This window comes from Macaca fascicularis, chromosome 12 (genome assembly GCF_037993035.2).
Source record: "Macaca fascicularis isolate 582-1 chromosome 12, T2T-MFA8v1.1".
Lineage (NCBI taxonomy): Eukaryota > Metazoa > Chordata > Mammalia > Primates > Cercopithecidae > Macaca > Macaca fascicularis.
The window spans coordinates 92,469,205-92,486,966 of NC_088386.1; the positions used below are offsets into that span (position 1 = coordinate 92,469,205).

A 17,762-nucleotide genomic window follows, 5' to 3' on the forward strand; every position below is an offset into this window, starting at 1 on the left:
CTTAATGTGTCTTGTGAGTCAAAGATTTCATTACATTCAATACAGTAAAAGAATATAACACATTTTACATATTTTAAGTCTTTGAAAACCAGAACCCAATTATATACAGTGGTGAAATGTTTATAAGAACTGGAAAAAATCTTTAAATTTAATTTATTAGGGTTACCTAAGTATTTAAGAAACCTTTGCTTAGTGGGTCAGTGGTTTGAAATACCTAATTAAAAAAATACTAAAATTATTATTTATAAATCAAAGTAGCTGTAAATAATTTTTAAAGCAGCATATACATTTCCTTTGGAAAACTGAAAATAATATATGATATGTATGCATTTAGTTTACACTTTTAAAAATTTCATTTTTAAGGAAAAAAAGCATTATCCACTCTGATGTCAACTGTCTGTTCCTAAGAATAACATGGAGAGAATACACCTGTATCACCTCCTGGAACTTTTTTTTTTTTTTTTTTTTTTTTGCAAAGCCGTCGACTTTATCAGACGTGTTTTTCACTTCTTCAGTAAAAATATTAGCCTATTTTTATTGTCATTTTCTGATCCTTCAGCAACATTTGTAACATTTTATATTATCTTAGCATGATTAATAGCTTGATCCTACTGACATTACTTTTTGTTTCATCTCTTACCCATGTTCAAAAAGAGGTGTGAATACAAACGGCTCTAGTAAAATGTTAAAAAAAAAAAAACAAAACTTAACACTTGTAAAGACCAAGAAGCAAGCAGAAACAGATTCTATCTTCTCCTTTCTCTTTCCTTTTTAACAACAAAAAAACCCCAACTTAGATCAATAATTTCCCTTTTCCAGTTAATTGTATGTAATTTAAATAACTAAGATGTTTTTAAAAATCTTTACATTCAAACCCATTATGTAACAGAAGGTTACTACAGTGGTTATGAGAATTTTTGTTAATAATGCCTATAGGACATCCTATATGTGCCTAATACAAAGCTCAATCATTTTGGCTTTACTGATTTGACATACCTTAAACACATAGTAAACATAAGAAAGAAGTATGGCTAGTGCTCCACAAGTTGTCCAACTAACTATGATCAAGACAATTGTCAAAAAGGGCAAGTCTGGTGATATCATCTTGATATCTTTAGGAAGTTCAGAGGGTCTGGAATTACAAGAACAGAGTTTAAAATACATATTAACAAATATTTATATAGTCACATATGAGAAGAAAACAATATAGTACCCTCCTGTCTCTCTTGCTTATATGCAAATATATAAGGTAAACAATAAGGTATTTTAAAAATAAAGGCAAGTGGCCCCAAATATTTGATTTTAAGTTCTGTAATGTATTGTGATAACTCCTCTACCATTTTGATATACTATAGCTGATACTTGTACTACAGGTAAAAAAATGTCACCAAAGATAATCATTAATTATACACCCCGTGCCATACATCTCCAGTCTTGACAGGAGGAGAAACTATGTTCTATTTCTTAAAGCCTAGAGACCGCTCAGACCCTTGGTGGTGTTACTATCAGAATCTCTATCTGAAGCTTCTCAGAAGGGTGGAGGAAGAAGCACCACACCCACTATAATCTCCTCTGTGACAGGAAATCACATGACATGTCTGGTAAGGAGGAGTGGCAATGGGCACTAGATTGATGATTTACCAGGAAAGCCTACCAGTAACTTCAGATTCAAACTGTGTCATTGGGCCCATAATAAAACTCTAGGCAATGTTTCTGGAGCTTTTATACATCTCATCTAATCTGATCCTAATATCTGGATTACAGACTCTTGCCCCCTGGTTTCACTATAGAAGTCAGCATATAAAAGCAATATCATGGGAGAAACAATCCCTCCTGGGAAAGATTCACAACCATGAAATTTAAAACTATCTGTGTAATTTGTCAACCTTTTTTACTAACTCTTGAGCACTAAGGTCAAAATCAAATGTAACATTTAACTTGTAATAAATGATTAGCTTTCACAGACACTAACTTTGAACACTAACCCATACTTTTGCTAGTTATATATTTTTCCTTAGAAAATAGTTTAGTAAAAATAATTAATTTCAGGTTCCTTATCAGAACATATATTTCTTCTTAAAGCAATAAGAAAGCTGTTAATCATTCATTCTTTACCTTTTCAAAGCTAGCCACAATGAAGAAAGAAGTCTCACAGATGCAGAAGAGAGTAGGCCACTCCAGTAGGCAGTACACGTTCCAAACAGAAAGAGAATCAAGGATATCAGGGGGAAACACATACTCTGACTAGTTAAAATGATGGCATCTAATTCTGGTAACAATAATACATCCCACAATTCTTTAAACCATTTATACCTGTGGAGAAAAGAAAATATAAAAGCAAAAAACCCAACAACTGAAATTTAAGGACTTAACATTTGAGGTGTCTGACCATTCAAGAGAGTCTCTAAAGTTCCCTGATACTTAATTTATAATTATACTGAAAAACAAATATTTAATTCTTTGTATGGAACAAGTCATTTATTTTCCAAGTGAGCCTACTGATCTTCGAAGATCTGCATTTCAGTGTAGCTTTACTACTCTCTGTTGATCCTAATAAAAAGTAATATGTTCTTTTTTTTTTTTTTTTTTTTTAGAAAGCCAAGTTAGGTGTAATGATGGAAAAAAAGATCTACATATTGATGCTTAACCAAAAATCTGAAAATGTGACTAAATTAAGAATGGAATGTTAACTAGGGTAGAGAGATCTAAAATACACTTTCAAAAGTGATCAGAGAGGCACTGTTTCATCAATACCCTGTAATGATTTGCATTTGAATCTAGGATACTCACAGATCATGGACCATATACACCTATTTACAAACATTAAAGGCAGTCTAAGTTTAGACTGATATATATAAAGTGAGTAATTACTTTTGAAATGATTATACTATTAAGTAAACATTGATATACTTATTAGACCTCTGCCTAAGAGAAAAAAAATCTCATTTAACGAAACAAGTCAACTGCCATATCTGTATGAAAATTTATATTGCATTATGGAACCAAATACAATGTTACATGTAAAACACAATTAAAATCATTATCACAGATAATAAAACTTACCCCAACAGAAACTTAATGATAATTACAAAAGGATCAACTTTGTATGGTTTGGCTTCTTTATCCAACATGGTAGCATATTCTAAGCAACAACCTGGTGATTTAAAAAAAGTTACATGCAATTCATAGTAATTAAGTATGAGATATACTATATCCCACGTTCTCTATAAGAGCAACATATTTTGTGTCAGAGAAAGCAAGGGTCTTCATTACCATCACAGAGACTCTTCTTGAAAGATTAAAAATAGCTGCAATTCAATAGCTCTTACATTAGAGTACACATTCAATCATTTGTAAAAACAAATTCAGGAAGTCAAAGCTGGGATTTCATCAGCTGTATTTTCACAAAGCTCCACGAGTGATTTAAAAAATTAGCTTTATTGGACAAAATTCTGATATAATTCTTCTATTTAAAGTATATACAATTCAGTGGTTTTTAGTATATTCAGAGTTGTACATCCATCACCACAGTCTTAGAACACTTTCATTATCTACAAAAGAAAGTTTTCTTTAAACTATCACTCCCCAAATTCCCATCCCTTGGCAACCACTAATATATTTTCCTTCTCTAAAGATAGGCCTATTCTGAACACTTCATATACATGGAATCATAATATGTGGTATTTTGTGATGGGCTCCTTTCACTTAGCATTTTTCAAGATTCATCCATGTTGTAACATATACCAGTATTTCATTTAATTTCTTTTTATTCAAATTCCTTTTATTCCATTGTATGATTATATTACATTTTATTTTTCCATTCATCAATTGAGAGACATTTGGGATGTTTCTGCTTTTTGGCTGTTATGAATAATACTCCTATGAACATTTGTATATCAGTTTCTGTATGGATATATGCTTTCATTTTTCTTGGTTATATTCCTGGGAATGCAGATGCGAGTTATGTAATAACTCTATATTTAGCCATTTAAGGAACTGTCAGACTGTTTTTTTCACAGTAGCGACACTATTTTACACTCCTACCAGCAGTGTATGAGGGTTCTAGGTTTTCCACATCCTCATTAAAACTTATTATTTGTCTTTTTTTAATTAGCGTCATTCTAGTGGGTATAATCCACAGGTGATTTTTGATAAGCGTCCTTGGTTCAGAACTACATCTTTAATTGGCTGGATACATAATCCAATACTTAAAGCCTCTAGATTAACCAGCATCAAACATCCCCCAGATGTACATTCTATATGTTTGAGAATCAATTATCAAGTCAGTTAAAACCAAGAAAAACGAGACTTTTTTCAGACTTTCAAAACAAGATAGACATTTATACTCAAGTCTGGTTGATGTCATAGAGTCAGAATAATCTCTTTTTTTTTTTTTGAGAAAGAGTCTCACTCCGTTACTAGGCTGGAGTGCAGTGGCATGATCTCGGCTCACCGCAACCTCTGCCTCCCGGGTTCACGCCATTCTCCTGCCTCAGCCCCCGAGTAGCTGGGACTACAGGCACGTACCACCACACCCGGCTAATTTTTTGTATTGTTTTTTTTTAGTAGAGAAGGGGTTTCACCGTGTTAGCCAGGATGGTCTTGATCTCCCGACCTCGTGATCCGCCCTCCTCAGCCTCCCAAAGTGCTGGGATTACAGGCGTGAGCCATCGCACCTGGCCAGAATAATCTCTTAATTAAAAGGCTGGGTCTGGCGCAGATCAACTGCTTGAATATTGCTTACCTCTTCCTGGAATATAGGTTAAATCAGGTTAAAATTAACACTAAAGGCAGACTTGAAGTTGTATAAAAGTAACTGAAGGGCACTAAGTAGCTGTAGAAAGATTTGAGTGGAGGGGATTTATGGACTGCTGCTTTAATATATTCAGGCCACACTCTTTTTGCCCTGCTCCTGCTTCCCTTAATCACTGTCCAAGCCCAGTGAAACAAAGTTTTAGCCTCCTGGGAAACTGTAATAACTGCTATACTCCAGGGAAGGTTTTGTCCATTGTTCTACAGTTTCTACATCTGCTTCTCCAGATCCATTCTCCACCCCTCACTTTTTCCTGAATTCTGGGAGGCTGACTTTTATGGACTGGCTTCTAGTTAAGTTTAGGAGTTAGAGGTATCAGCAGATAGGAAGGTAGGAGAAAATAAGGTTAGTGTATGTATTTCCTCATCTTTTTCCTGCTGAGCCACAGGTTGGCAGTGGCTGTAGTGTTCCTGCAAACCAGGCTACAGCTCCAGGAATGGTGTCCACTCCTACAGCCCTCTAGGTTTGTTCCTTCTCTTGTCCTGGTACCTTGGAGTACTAGATGGCTCTGTTACTAGTTTAGCACCTTTTCATTTCTTGTTGGTTTCTCTTAATCCTGCACATACCTTTGAAATAGTCCATTAAAATCTCAATTATTCCATTCAGTATGCCTAATTGACACAGTTGATACAGCTCAAATATAATAAATGCCTACTGTGTGCTCAGTACTATCTTAGACACCAGGAATAGAATGGAGAACAAGATCAGGCTCTACATTTTAAGAAGTCTTCAGACTACAGGAAGGAAACTTCAAGTGCCAGGGTATAAAATGGAGAAAACAAGTGAGGAATTTTCTTGGGGATGTCTTAAAACTTAAGAGGATCCCAAACTCTTGCAAATTTGGGAAAGATGAATGATACATTTAAGAAATCATCTGTCTTGTTTAGCCGCATGTAGGATGAAAAGGCAGCAATGAAGCATTGGCTCTTGGAAGGAAGGAGGGAAGGAGGAAAGAACAACAGACAGACGGACAGAAGGAAGGAAGGAAAAATGGAAGGAAGGGAGGAAGAGAGGGAAAGAGGAAGAGGAAAAAAGAGACGGGAGGGGAAGGAAGGGAGAAAGAAAACGAAATAAACTAGGATGACAAGGAAGGAAATTAGGGAGTGAGTGTCTCTTACTAGAAGTATACATATTATGAACTATTCCTGCAGCAGCAACAGCAAAAAAAGAACAGGGATGGGGATCAGTGGGAAATAACCTGAATCTAATCACACCTATGGCTCTAATTATCAATTTATAGAAAATAGAAAAACATGTTCAACTGTACCATGGGGATGGAATCAGCAAACTCTAAACTGTAGAAAATACAAAAGTATAAAAAAAAACGTTTTATTTGATAAATTATAAGGGGAGAAAAAGAGATGGAGAATAGACCCTACAGATAAAGAAACAATTCAGTTCTGACAATGAAAGTTGTTGTCAGAATCAAAATGGAGTCACTGTGTTTTTTTTCTTTTTTCTTTTCTTTTTTTTTTTTTTTTTTTTTTTTTTTTTAAATCCTGACAAATAGAGTCAGGGAAGGCTGTGAAGGGAGGGTTCTCATGCTTGTATACCTAATAGCAAAACTATCACAGAAGACTCTGCGATAACCACAACTCTTCAAAGGCCACTGCAACCTTACACACACAAAAAAATACTTCTCTGAGGACATCTCCCCAGCAACTACTTGTCCAACCTCAGGCTGGCACCACCCTTGTTATGGATCCTTGTAGCCAAGGATAATTATTTCAAAACAATTATGTAATCCTCCTCATTTTTTCTTGACACTCATTGTCTTCCTTTACCTTCCTGAATATGCAAACAATTTACTATGACCTGTGGATTCCTGTTGCAATACCCTATTCCCAAATAAACATTATTTTATTTTAGAGAGCCCCCTCTCTGTTACTTAGGTTGACATGAAGCGTGTCCAGAGGTAGGACCTAGAATAGGATTACTTTTGGACACAGTTTGTGATGCTCAGAACTGGTGTGCAGTACTCACTTGAGCCCCTGGAGCTCTCTGCTTCCACGGCACACCTTTTGTCAGGTCAGGACTCTCTCTCCCTCTAAAATCAAGGTAGAACCTCTTGACTTTATTCTGGATATGGTAAATGAAGGACCTTACATCTCTCCTGGGATGACAGAAGACCTTTTGTCTCTTCTGGTAAGTCTTTTCTGGTGTAAAGACAAATGTCTTTGTGGTTTGAGGACCCTAGTTTCTATGGAATTTACATTCTGTTTGTTACACATGTCTTTTCTAGGGAATTTACTTTAGGTTTTCTGTGTGCCTAATTTAACATTTTACTTGATCTGCATCCTGCAGGCTACTTTACCCCAAATTTTGGTCCACAGCCTTAATTACATATAGGGGCCCAATTTTGTCAGAAATATAATTTGAATCTAATTATCTTTCATAAACCAGTGAGTTTGTATTACTACTTTATAATTAAAATTCCAAAATGAAATCTATTAAGGCTTTTGAGTATGTCTGTATATGTTCAGCTACATTTATACATACGTACATGTATTGGCATAGTTGGCCAAAATCCCCTAAGAAATTCTATTCGGATTGGCTTCAATAAATGAATACTCATATAAATTATATACTAATTAACCCAAGTGCCTTTTAGTTCAGTGACTTAAGTAAATCTTTAATAAATAAGCTGGTTCTCATCTATTAAATACTAATAAGTGACAGTTCAAATTACTTGTTAAATTTAAGGTTACTAAGAGTTAAATTTCTAGTTAAAAATATAAATTAATTTACAATAACAATTCTAATTAATGTATATAAAATATATTAAAAATAATGTATTATTGATGAGAAAACTTATAAGAAAGGCATAAAAATGTGTTCTTTATTGAGGAAAAATAATTTTGTCTAATTTGGATGTTATTTAAAGGTTGTTTCAAAATATAGATTTAGAAAAAAATAGAAACAAGATAGAAAGGAGCCAGTAAGTAAGAGAGAGATGTGAATAAAGTTTCGGGTTGAGAATGTGTTTTTGGTAAGGAAGGTTAAAAAGAAAACAGAATAGCTTTGTATAAGAACAACTTATGTGATACATTTTTGTCCTAAAGTAAAATGACTGGTTATTTAAGAAATAGGAAATATTTGGACAAGACATAAAGGCTAAGCATGTTATCAAAGGTCTAAGTAAGTCATGAAAAAAGTTGATGAAGAGTGACTTTATGAAAGAAAATTCTGCATGTGATCAAATTGGCTATAAAAGAGATTTGTGTCTTTCTAAAGATTAAGCTTTGATATTAAAGATACACTAACGCAAAACTAAAAATTTGGTCCCCTGTGTAAAAGCAGCAAGGCTTTCTTGAAATATTCATTTACTCTTAGAAAATCAGAAAAGGTTTTGATTTTTAAATCTGAAATCTGTTTTCATTAACAGCCATGCTTTACACTGTCCAGAGTTTCTATTTCTGCCACATTTCCTCCTGAGATCTGCTCTTCCTCTCTCCCTTTAAGAAGGCCTCAGGTGATAACCTCTCTTTCAACCTTTTTTGTCACCTCCTGTGTAACTTTTTTCTTCAGTTCTAACTCTACTATTATGGCCTGAAGTCAAAATATTCATCTAGAAAAACAATGTTTTCCTCTTGGATAACTTGATTCTATATTATTGGCTTTTCTTGATACGTCTCAATTGTTCCATGTAATCAGGAAACTATGTCACATGCTTTTACTTTTTCTACAAGCCACTTATTCCTCTGTTCCTAATACTAGCTTTCTTGTTTATATTCCTCTATAATATGGGCTTACACTTACAACCTTAGACACATTTTTCCTGTATCTGATTAAATTCAAGTACCCGTTCATCAGGTTCGTTTAAGTTCTGGGTTATCTAAATGAGTTTCCCATAAGAAGATGAAGTCACACTGCAACAGACTTTTCTTTATCTTTTGGTAATAAAAAACCTAATACAGATAACACAGGAAATTGCACAGTACTGATGTTTTATAGGATAATTTCCTGTGTTAATCTTTATTAGTTTTTTTTTATCACTTAGGATAACTGAGCTTTAAGAAGGTTAATATTTTTATATCCATACAATTTTCTGTATTGCTTTTTACGTCTTTTATTACTTTAAATGAACTATTATTTCACAATGACCTGTGATCCTCTTTTGATCAAATGTTTTGGACCTTCTGACTTCTTCGGCAAGCTTCCCAAAGATGAAAATTTCTTTTTTTTATTGGTGGAGGAGTGCAATGGTGCAATCACGGTTCACTGTAGCCTCAACCTTCCAAGCTTAAGTGATCCTCCCTTCTCAGACTCCCAAGTGGCTGGGACCACAGGTGTATGCCACCACACCTGGCTAATTATTTTTTATTTTTTATACAGAGAGGGTTTCACCATGTTGCTCAGGATAGTCTCGAATTCCTGTGCTCAAGTGATCCACCCTCCTAGGCCTCCTAAAGTGCTCAGAGAATAGGCATGAGCCACACACACCTGGCCAAAAATTCTAAACTAAGTCTTTTTTACCTTAGCTTTCAGATTTTCTAGTTGGGCCCCTGAAAAGCCTCCAAGAATATATCTCTCATCTTGCAGCAATATTAAATGATTAGGCTTATTTGGTAAATTCTATGGAAAACATTGTCAAATGATAAGTGATACTAGATCTTCTTTTCAGTTATATTCATGTTATTGATATGCTACAAAATTATATAAATTCATAGAAATCAAATATGTTATCAGTCATAATTTTGGTTATGTTAAATCTTCAAAGTTATATTTGTATGGATATACTATTGATGTCAACATTTCTAAAAATTATGTAAAATTGATAAAAGTCTGATGGTCCTGATATAATGCTGTCAGTCATGATTCTAGTTGATATCTTAAAATGCTGCATGTTAACAGAAATAACTAAAATTTCCTTATCACTTTGGGGCTTTCATCAGATTTGAACCATGACTATGATAAGTTTCTGTCATCCACAGTTATTGTTTTCAATTCTTCTCCAAAAGCATTTGCAATCAGCTGTATTGCAATCAAGTATTTCATGAAAAAACTTAAACAAGAACTCTTGAGCTTTATTGCCGGGGCGGAGCAAGATGGCCGAATAGGCCGAATAGGAGCAGCTCCAGTCTCCAACTCCCAGCGCGAGCGACACAGAAGACCGGTGATTTCTGCATTTTCAACTGAGGTACTGGGTTCATCTCACTAGGGAGTGCCGGACAATCGGTGCTGGTCAGCTGCTGCAGCCCGATCAGCGAGAGCTGAAGCAGGGCGAGGCATCGCCTCACCTGGGAAGCGCAAGGGGGAAGGGAATCCCTTTTCCTAGCCAGGAGAACTGAGACACACAACAAGAACTCTTTCTCTCTCTTTTTTCTTTTCTTTCCTTTAAAGACAGGGTCTCACTCTGTTGCCCAGGCTAGAGTGCAGTGTTGCAACTGTAGTTCATTGCAACCTTGAACACCTGGGCTCAAGTGATCCTCCCACTTCAACCTGCTGAATAGCTAAGACTGCAGGCGTGTGCCACCATACCCAGCTAATGTATTTTTTTAAAACTTTTTTTTTCTTTTTTTTATTTTGTAGAAACCTGGTCTCCCTATCTTGCCCAGGCTGGTCTCAAACTCCAGACCTCAAAAGTGATCTTCATATTGGCCGGGCACGGTGGATCACGCCTGTAATCCTAGCACTTTGTGAGGTGGAGGCAGGCAGATTGCCTGAGTTCAGGAGTTCGAGACCAGCATGGTGAAACCCCCGTCTCTACTAAAACACACACAAAAAATTAGCTGGGTGTGGTGGTGGGCACCTGTAGTCCCAGATACTTGGGAGGCTGAGGCAGGAGAATCACTTGAACCTGGGAGGCGGAAGTTGCAGTGAGCCTAGATCAAGCCACTGCACTCCAGCCTGGTGACAGCGAGACTCCGTCACCAAATAATAAAAAAAAAAGGGATCCTCATATCTCAGCCTCCGAAAGCATTGGTATTACAGGTATGAGCCACCACACCTGTCCAATAAGCACTCTTAAACACAGATTTCTGATAACTTTAAGATTAATTAACTAAATAAAAATTTCCAAAACCCTGATGAAAAAACTGATGGGCTCAGGAAACTGCTAATCAAAATCAAGCAGAACAAAAATTAATTACATGAGATTGACCAACTGATAGTGTTTTTATGACTTCTACTTGAAATGTTGGCTCTTCACTTAAATGTTTCATTTTCCAGATTTAAGGAAAATTTATCTCTTAAGCAGGCAATTTGGTAAACTATACTTTTGTGAACAAAGATGGAATCATATGCTTTTTCTCTACTTGGTTCCTACAAAATCTGGAAACTATCTGAGTATTCTTATGGCCGTATGATTTTTTTTTTCCGTAAGTCCAATAAAAATCTGGCCTCTTTATAACAGGACACGACTGGAAATATTGTATTGAATGTTAGTTATATTACGAAGGCTTTATCAAAAATGTTATATTTGAGAAGATGCACAGAATATCTGACTTTAAAGGTTCCAAGCCTGATAGTGAGTAAATAAAAACTGTCAATTGCTGGCAGGCCTAGGAACCTTAAGACCTTAAAAACCTCAAGAGGTTTTTATTGTTTTGGGGTTTTTGTGTGTGTGTTTTGTTTTGTTTTGAGACCGAGTCTTCCTCTGTTGCCCAGGCTGGAGTGCAGTGGCGTGATCTCAGCTCACTGAAACTTCTGCCTCCTGGGGTCAAGCGATTCTCGTGCCTCAGCATCCTGAGTGGCTGGGATTATAGGCATACAACACCATGCCTGGCTAATTTTTTTGTATTTTTAGTAGAGATGGGGTTTTTGCCATGCTGGCCAAGCTGGTCTCAAACTCCTGAGCTCAGGTGATCAACCTGCTTCAGCCTCCCTAAAGTGCTGGGATTACAGCCATAAGCCACTGTGCCCAGCCCTCAAGAAGTTTTTTAATCTGAGATTGCTATGTGATCAATACAGAGATAATAAAAATTATGTTTCTAAATAAAAGCTGTAACACACCTGTTATTAGAATGTAGCTCTGTTGATTGTTTTCAAGTTCTTGATAGACTATACTACTTGACAGACTAGACTAGATCCTGCATTCTTCTAGATTCTTCCAATCCAACTTTCTTCCATGGAATTACTGAAAATGAGAACAGCTTTGTTCTGAAAGCCCTATAAGCTGAAACTAGATGCATTTTAAGAAATAAGCCTCATGTTTGATGTATGGGCCACAAAAAAAGTTCACCAAGCCACCTGATGTCATAATCAGAGTCATCTAAACTACAAACCAGGATGAGAAGTTGACACTTTCACTCTTCAGATAGCTTTTCCCAAGATGTCAGAACAAGACTTCTTATCATGACACCCTTACCCTTCTTAATGACCTTTTTTACTTAAAGAATAATGGTCATTTGATGTATTCAACTGGTTGTGTTTAAGCCTAGGTTCATGGTTCAAAACTACTATGCAAACTGATCATTTTACTTTGTATTTTCCCTTTTTAAACTTTCTATCTGTTTTTCTTTGTGTCTTCTCTGATTTATTTGAGCTGTGTTTTGTAATTCTCATTGTGGAGATCTTTTGCCTCCCTGGTTAGCTATATTCCTAGGTATTTTATTCTTTTTGTGGCAGCTGTGAATGGAATTGCCTTTCTGAAGTCCTTGCCAGAGCAATCAGGCAAGAGACAGAAATAAAGGGCATGGAAATAGGAAGAGAGGAAGTCAAACTATCTCTGTTTGCAGATGACATGATTCTCTACCTAGAAAACCCCATAGTCTTGGCTCAAAAGCTCCTTCAGTTGATAAACGACTCCAGCAAAGTTTCAGGATATAAAATCAATGTACAAAAATCACTAGCATTCCTCTGTTAACTTGTTTAAATTTTGTAGAACTACAACTCCTAACAGCTTAATGCTGGCCCAGCACTTTGGAACAAAGTAAACTGAACTTAATAATGGACTCCAGGTAGACTTAGCCTCAGAGCCACTCCCTTCAAACCTCCCTTCAAACCTCCCTCAGTGCTCAAATGTGGCTAAAAGGTTTATGACACTGACTCCTAGTCACCAATCATTACAATGTGGGATTAGACCAGCAACCTGGGACAGGTCTATTCCAGCACCAAGGGATATCAAAATCTAACTATGGGGTAATTGATCAGTGATGCTTTTGGAGAAAGATCTTAATCAAAAGGGGAAAATGTAAAACTGGCCAGAATCAACATGGAGTCATTTGTGTTAGAAAAAAAAAAAAGAAAAAAACAAAACCAAAACAAACCCTGACAAACAGAGCTGAGGAAGGCTAAGAAGAGAGAGTTCTCATACTTGTATGCTTGATAATAAAACTAACACAAAAGACTGCAACCTGGAACAAAGGCCATCTCAACCTTATACAAAAAAACTTTCTCTGAGGACATCTGCCCAGCAACTGCCTGCTCAACCTCAAACTGGCATCGCCCTTGTTATTCATCCCGGCAGCCAAGAATAATCATTTCAAAACAATTTTAATCCTTTTTATTTTTCCTTCAACATCCTGTCTTCCTTTACCTCCCTGAATACACACAAGTTTACTGTAGCACACCAATGCCCTATTACAAATAAACATCATTTTCCTTTAGAGAGCCTCTCTCTGTTTGTTATTTAAGTTGACAAAACTTAATGAAACTAATGACCAACTGGACTGTGTGAATATTCTTTGAAAATGCTTTAAAATTTTTTAAATAAATATTTGACTCCTGGCCAGGCATGGTGGCTCACGCCTATAATCCCAGTACTTTGGGAGGCCGAGGTGGGCAGATCATGAGGTCAGGAGATCGAGACCATCCCGGCTAACAAGGTGAAACCCTGTCTCTACTGAAAATACAAAAAGTTAGCCAGGTGTGGTGGTGGGCATCTGTAGTCCCATCTTCTTGGGAGGCTGAGGCAGGAGAATAGCGTGAACCCTGGAGACGGAGCTTGCAGTGAGCCGAGATACTGCCATTGCATGCCAGCCTGGGTGACAGAGCGAGACTCCATCTCAAAAAAAAAAAAAAATTGACTCCTAAACATTGAATGGGTTAATGAGGAAATTTTTTAAAAATTAAAATATTCCTTGAGACAAATAAAAATGGAAACATAATATACCAAAAGCTATGGAATACAGCAAAGAAAGTTCTAAGAGGAGAGTTCATAGCAATACATGCGTAAATCAAAAAAGTAGAAAGACTTCAAATAAAAAACCCAATGATGCATCTCAAGAAACTAGAAAAGGAAGAACAAATGAAAACCAAAATTAGTAGAAGGAATAAAATAATAAAGATCAGAGCAGAAATAAAAGATATTGAGACTGAAAAAAATACATCAGCTATGAACAAGCTTCAGGGAAAAACAAAAAGATCAACAAAATGAAAAGTTGCTTTTTTGAAAACTTAACCAAAATCTACAAACTTTTAGCTAGACCAAGAAAAAAGAGAGAAGACTCAAATAAAATCACAGACAAGGAAAGAGTTATTACAACTGATACCACAGAAATAGAAAGGATCATTAGAGAATATTATAAACAAATTTAACCCCACAACTTGAAAATCTAGAAGAGATGGATAAATTCTTGGATACAACCAACCTACCAAGGTTGAATCAAGAAAAAAAAATAGAAAACCTGAACAGACCAATTACAAATAATGAGGCTGGGCATGGTGGCTCACACCTATAATCCCAGCACTTTGGGAGGCTGAGGCAGGCAGATCACCTGATGTCAGGCGTTCAAGACCAGGCTGGTCAACATGGTGAAACCCTGTCTCTACTAAAAATACAAAAATTAGCCAGGTGTGGTGGCACACACCTGTAATCCCAGCTACCTGGGAGACTGAAGCACAAGAGTCACTTGAAGCTGGGAGAAGGAGGTTGCAGTGAGCCGAGATTGCACCACTACACTCCAGTCTGGGCAATAGAGTGAGACTCTGTCAAAACAAAACAAAACAAAACAAAACAAAAAACCAAGTAATGAGATTGAAGCAGTAATAAAAAATCTCCCATCAAAAACAAGCATGGGACCTGAGGGCTACACTGCTGAAATCTATCAAACATTTAAAGAACTAATATCAATACTAGTCAATATTCCAAAAAGACACTGAAGAGAAAAAAGCAACTCCAAACTCATTCTATGAGGCCAGCATAACCCTGACATCAAAACCAGAAAATAATACAATAAAAAAAGAAAAGTACAGGCCAATATCTCTGATGAACATAAAGGCAAAAATCCTCAACAAAATACTAGCAAACCGACTTCAACAACATATTAAAAATATCATTCACCACAATAAAGTGGGATTTATCCTAGGAATGCAAGGATAGTTCAATGTATACAAATCAATCAATGTGATAAATAACACAAATGGAATCAAGAATAAGTATAAAAATAATTTCAATAGATGTCAAGAAAGCATTTGATAAAATTCAAAATCGCTTTATGATAAAAACTATTAAAAAACTGGATATAAAAGGAACATACCTCAAAACAATAAAGGCCAAATATGACAAACCCACAGCTGACATTATACAAAATGGGAAAAAAAATTGAAAGCTTTTCCTCTAAGACCTAAAAAGGACAAGAATGTCTGCTTTCACTACTTATTCAATAGAGTACTAGAAGTTCTAGCCAGAACAACTAGGCAAGAGAAAGAAAAAAAGTGCATCCAAATTGGAAAAGAAATAGTCAAGTTATCCTTGTTCACAGATGACATGATCCTAGATTTTAACAAAACCTGAAAACTCCACCAAAAATACTGTTAGAATTGGTTTTTTTGAACTCAGTAAAAGTTTCAAGATACAAAGTCAACATATAAAAATCAGTAACTTTCTATATACTAATAGAAATCTGAAAAAGAAATTAAGAGGGCTGGGCGCAGTGACTCTTGCCTGTAATCCCAGCACTCTGGGAGGCCGCAGCAGGTGGATCATTTGAAGTCAGGAGTTCAAGACCAGCCTGGCCAACATGGTGAAACCCCATCTCTACTAGAAATATAAAAAAATTAGCTGGGCGTGGTGGCACATGGCTGTAATGCCAGCTACTCAGGAGGCTGAGACAGAAGAATCACTTCAACCTGGGAGGCAGAGTTCACAGTGAGCCAAGATCGTGCCATTGCACTCCTGTCTGGGTGACAGAGCGAGACTCTGTCTCAAAAAAACAAAAACAAAAACAAACAAACAAATCAAGGGCGTGATCCCATTTACAATTAAATTATATCTAGGAATAAAAGTAACTAAAGTAAAAGATCTCTACAGTGAAAAATTATAAAACACCAATGAGAGAAACTGAAGAAGACACACAAAAATAGAAAGTAATTCCATCTATGTTCATGGATTGAATGATTCAGCATTGTTAAACTGTCTATACTACCTCAAGCAATGTCTAGATTCAATGAAATCCCTATCAAAATACCAATTGAGAGTCTTCACTGGTATAGAAAAAACAGTCATAAAATCATATGGTACCAAATAGCCAAAAAAATCCTAAGCAAAAACAAAGAAGCTGATGGCAATCACATTACCTGACCTCAAAATATACTACAAAGATATGGCAACCAAAACAGTTTAGTACTGGCATAAAACAGTTACATAAGCCAATGGAACATAATAGAGAACCCAGAAATGAATCCACTCATTTACAGTCAACTAATTTTCACTAAAGGTAACCAAAACATACACTGGAGAAAGGACATGGTGCTGGGAAAACTGGATATTTATATGCAGAAGAAAGAAACTAGATCCCTATCTTTCATCATGTGCAAAAAATTAAATCAAAATAAAGACTTAACTTTAAAACCCAAAACGATGAAACTACCACAAGAATATATTGGAGAAATGCTTTGGGCCATTGGTCTGGGCAAAAATTTTTTGGGTAAGACCTCAAAAGCACATGCAACAAAAGCAAAATGGGATTATATCAAGCTAAAACGCTACTGCACAGCAAACGCAACAAACACCAAAGTGAAGAGATAAGCCAAAGACTGGGAAAAAATTTTGCAAACTATCCATCTGATAAAGGATTAATAACCAGAATATATAAGGAACTCAGACAACTTAACAGCAAAACAAATACTCTAATTTTAAAAGTGGCCAAAAGATCTGAACAGACATTTCTCAACAGAAGAAATATTAATGGATGGTCAGATGTGGTGGCTCATGACTGTAATCTCAGCACTTTGGGAGGCCAAGGCAGGAGGACTGCCTGAGGTCAGGAGTTCAACACCAGCCTGACCAACATGGAGAAACCCCGTCTCTACTAAAAATACAAAATTAGCCAGGCATGGTGGCCCATACCTGTAATCCCAGCTACTCGGGAGGCTGAGGCAGGAGAATCGCTTGAACCCGGGAGGTGGAGGTTGTGGTGAGCTGAGATTGAGCCATTTCACTCCAGCCTGGGCAACAAGAGCAAAACTCCATCTCAAAAAAAAAAAAAAAAAGACATACCAATGGCCAACAAATATATTTTTTAAAATGTTCAACATCACTAATCACCAGTGAAATGTACATCAAAACCACAATGAGATATTACCTCACCCTAGTTAAAATGGCTTGTTATCAAAAAGACAAAAAATAACAAGTGCTAATGATGATACGGAAAAAGGGGAATGCTAGCACACAATTGGTACAAATGTAAATTAGCATAGCCATTATGAAAAACAGACTAGAGATCCTTCAAAAAACTACAAACAGATCTGCTATATGACCCAGCAATCTTACTGCTGTATATATTGTCCAAAAGAAAGGAAATCAGTATATCAAAGAGATGTCTGCATCCCCATGTTTACTGTAGCACTATTCACAACGGCCAAAATATGGAATCAACCTAAAGTCCATCAACAAATGAATGGAAAAGAAAGTGGTAATATATACACAATGGAATATTATGTAGACATAAAAGGAATGAAATTCTATCATCTGTAGCAACATGGATGTAACTGAAGGACATTATGCTAAGTGATAAGTCAGGCATAGAAAGACGAATATTATACACTGTCATTCGTATCTGGGAAT

General features: G+C 36.1%; 1 protein-coding gene across 2 annotated transcripts in view; it reads right to left on the minus strand.

Moving 5' to 3' along the window:
- PGAP1 (post-GPI attachment to proteins inositol deacylase 1) overlaps nucleotides 1–17,762 on the minus strand; it is an 83,342-nt gene that overhangs the window by 11,904 nt on the left and 53,676 nt on the right. The window contains exons 21-23 of one of the 2 annotated variants that reach the window (XM_005573815.4): nucleotides 3,064–3,154; nucleotides 2,116–2,313; nucleotides 997–1,132 (exon numbers count right to left, since the gene is read on the minus strand). In XM_005573815.4, the coding sequence (XP_005573872.3) occupies nucleotides 997–1,132; nucleotides 2,116–2,313; nucleotides 3,064–3,154 (425 nt within the window). Of the gene's footprint in view, nucleotides 1–996; nucleotides 1,133–2,115; nucleotides 2,314–2,568; nucleotides 3,155–17,762 lie in introns of those variants that run through there. The other variant, XR_012421333.1, reaches the window with a different exon arrangement.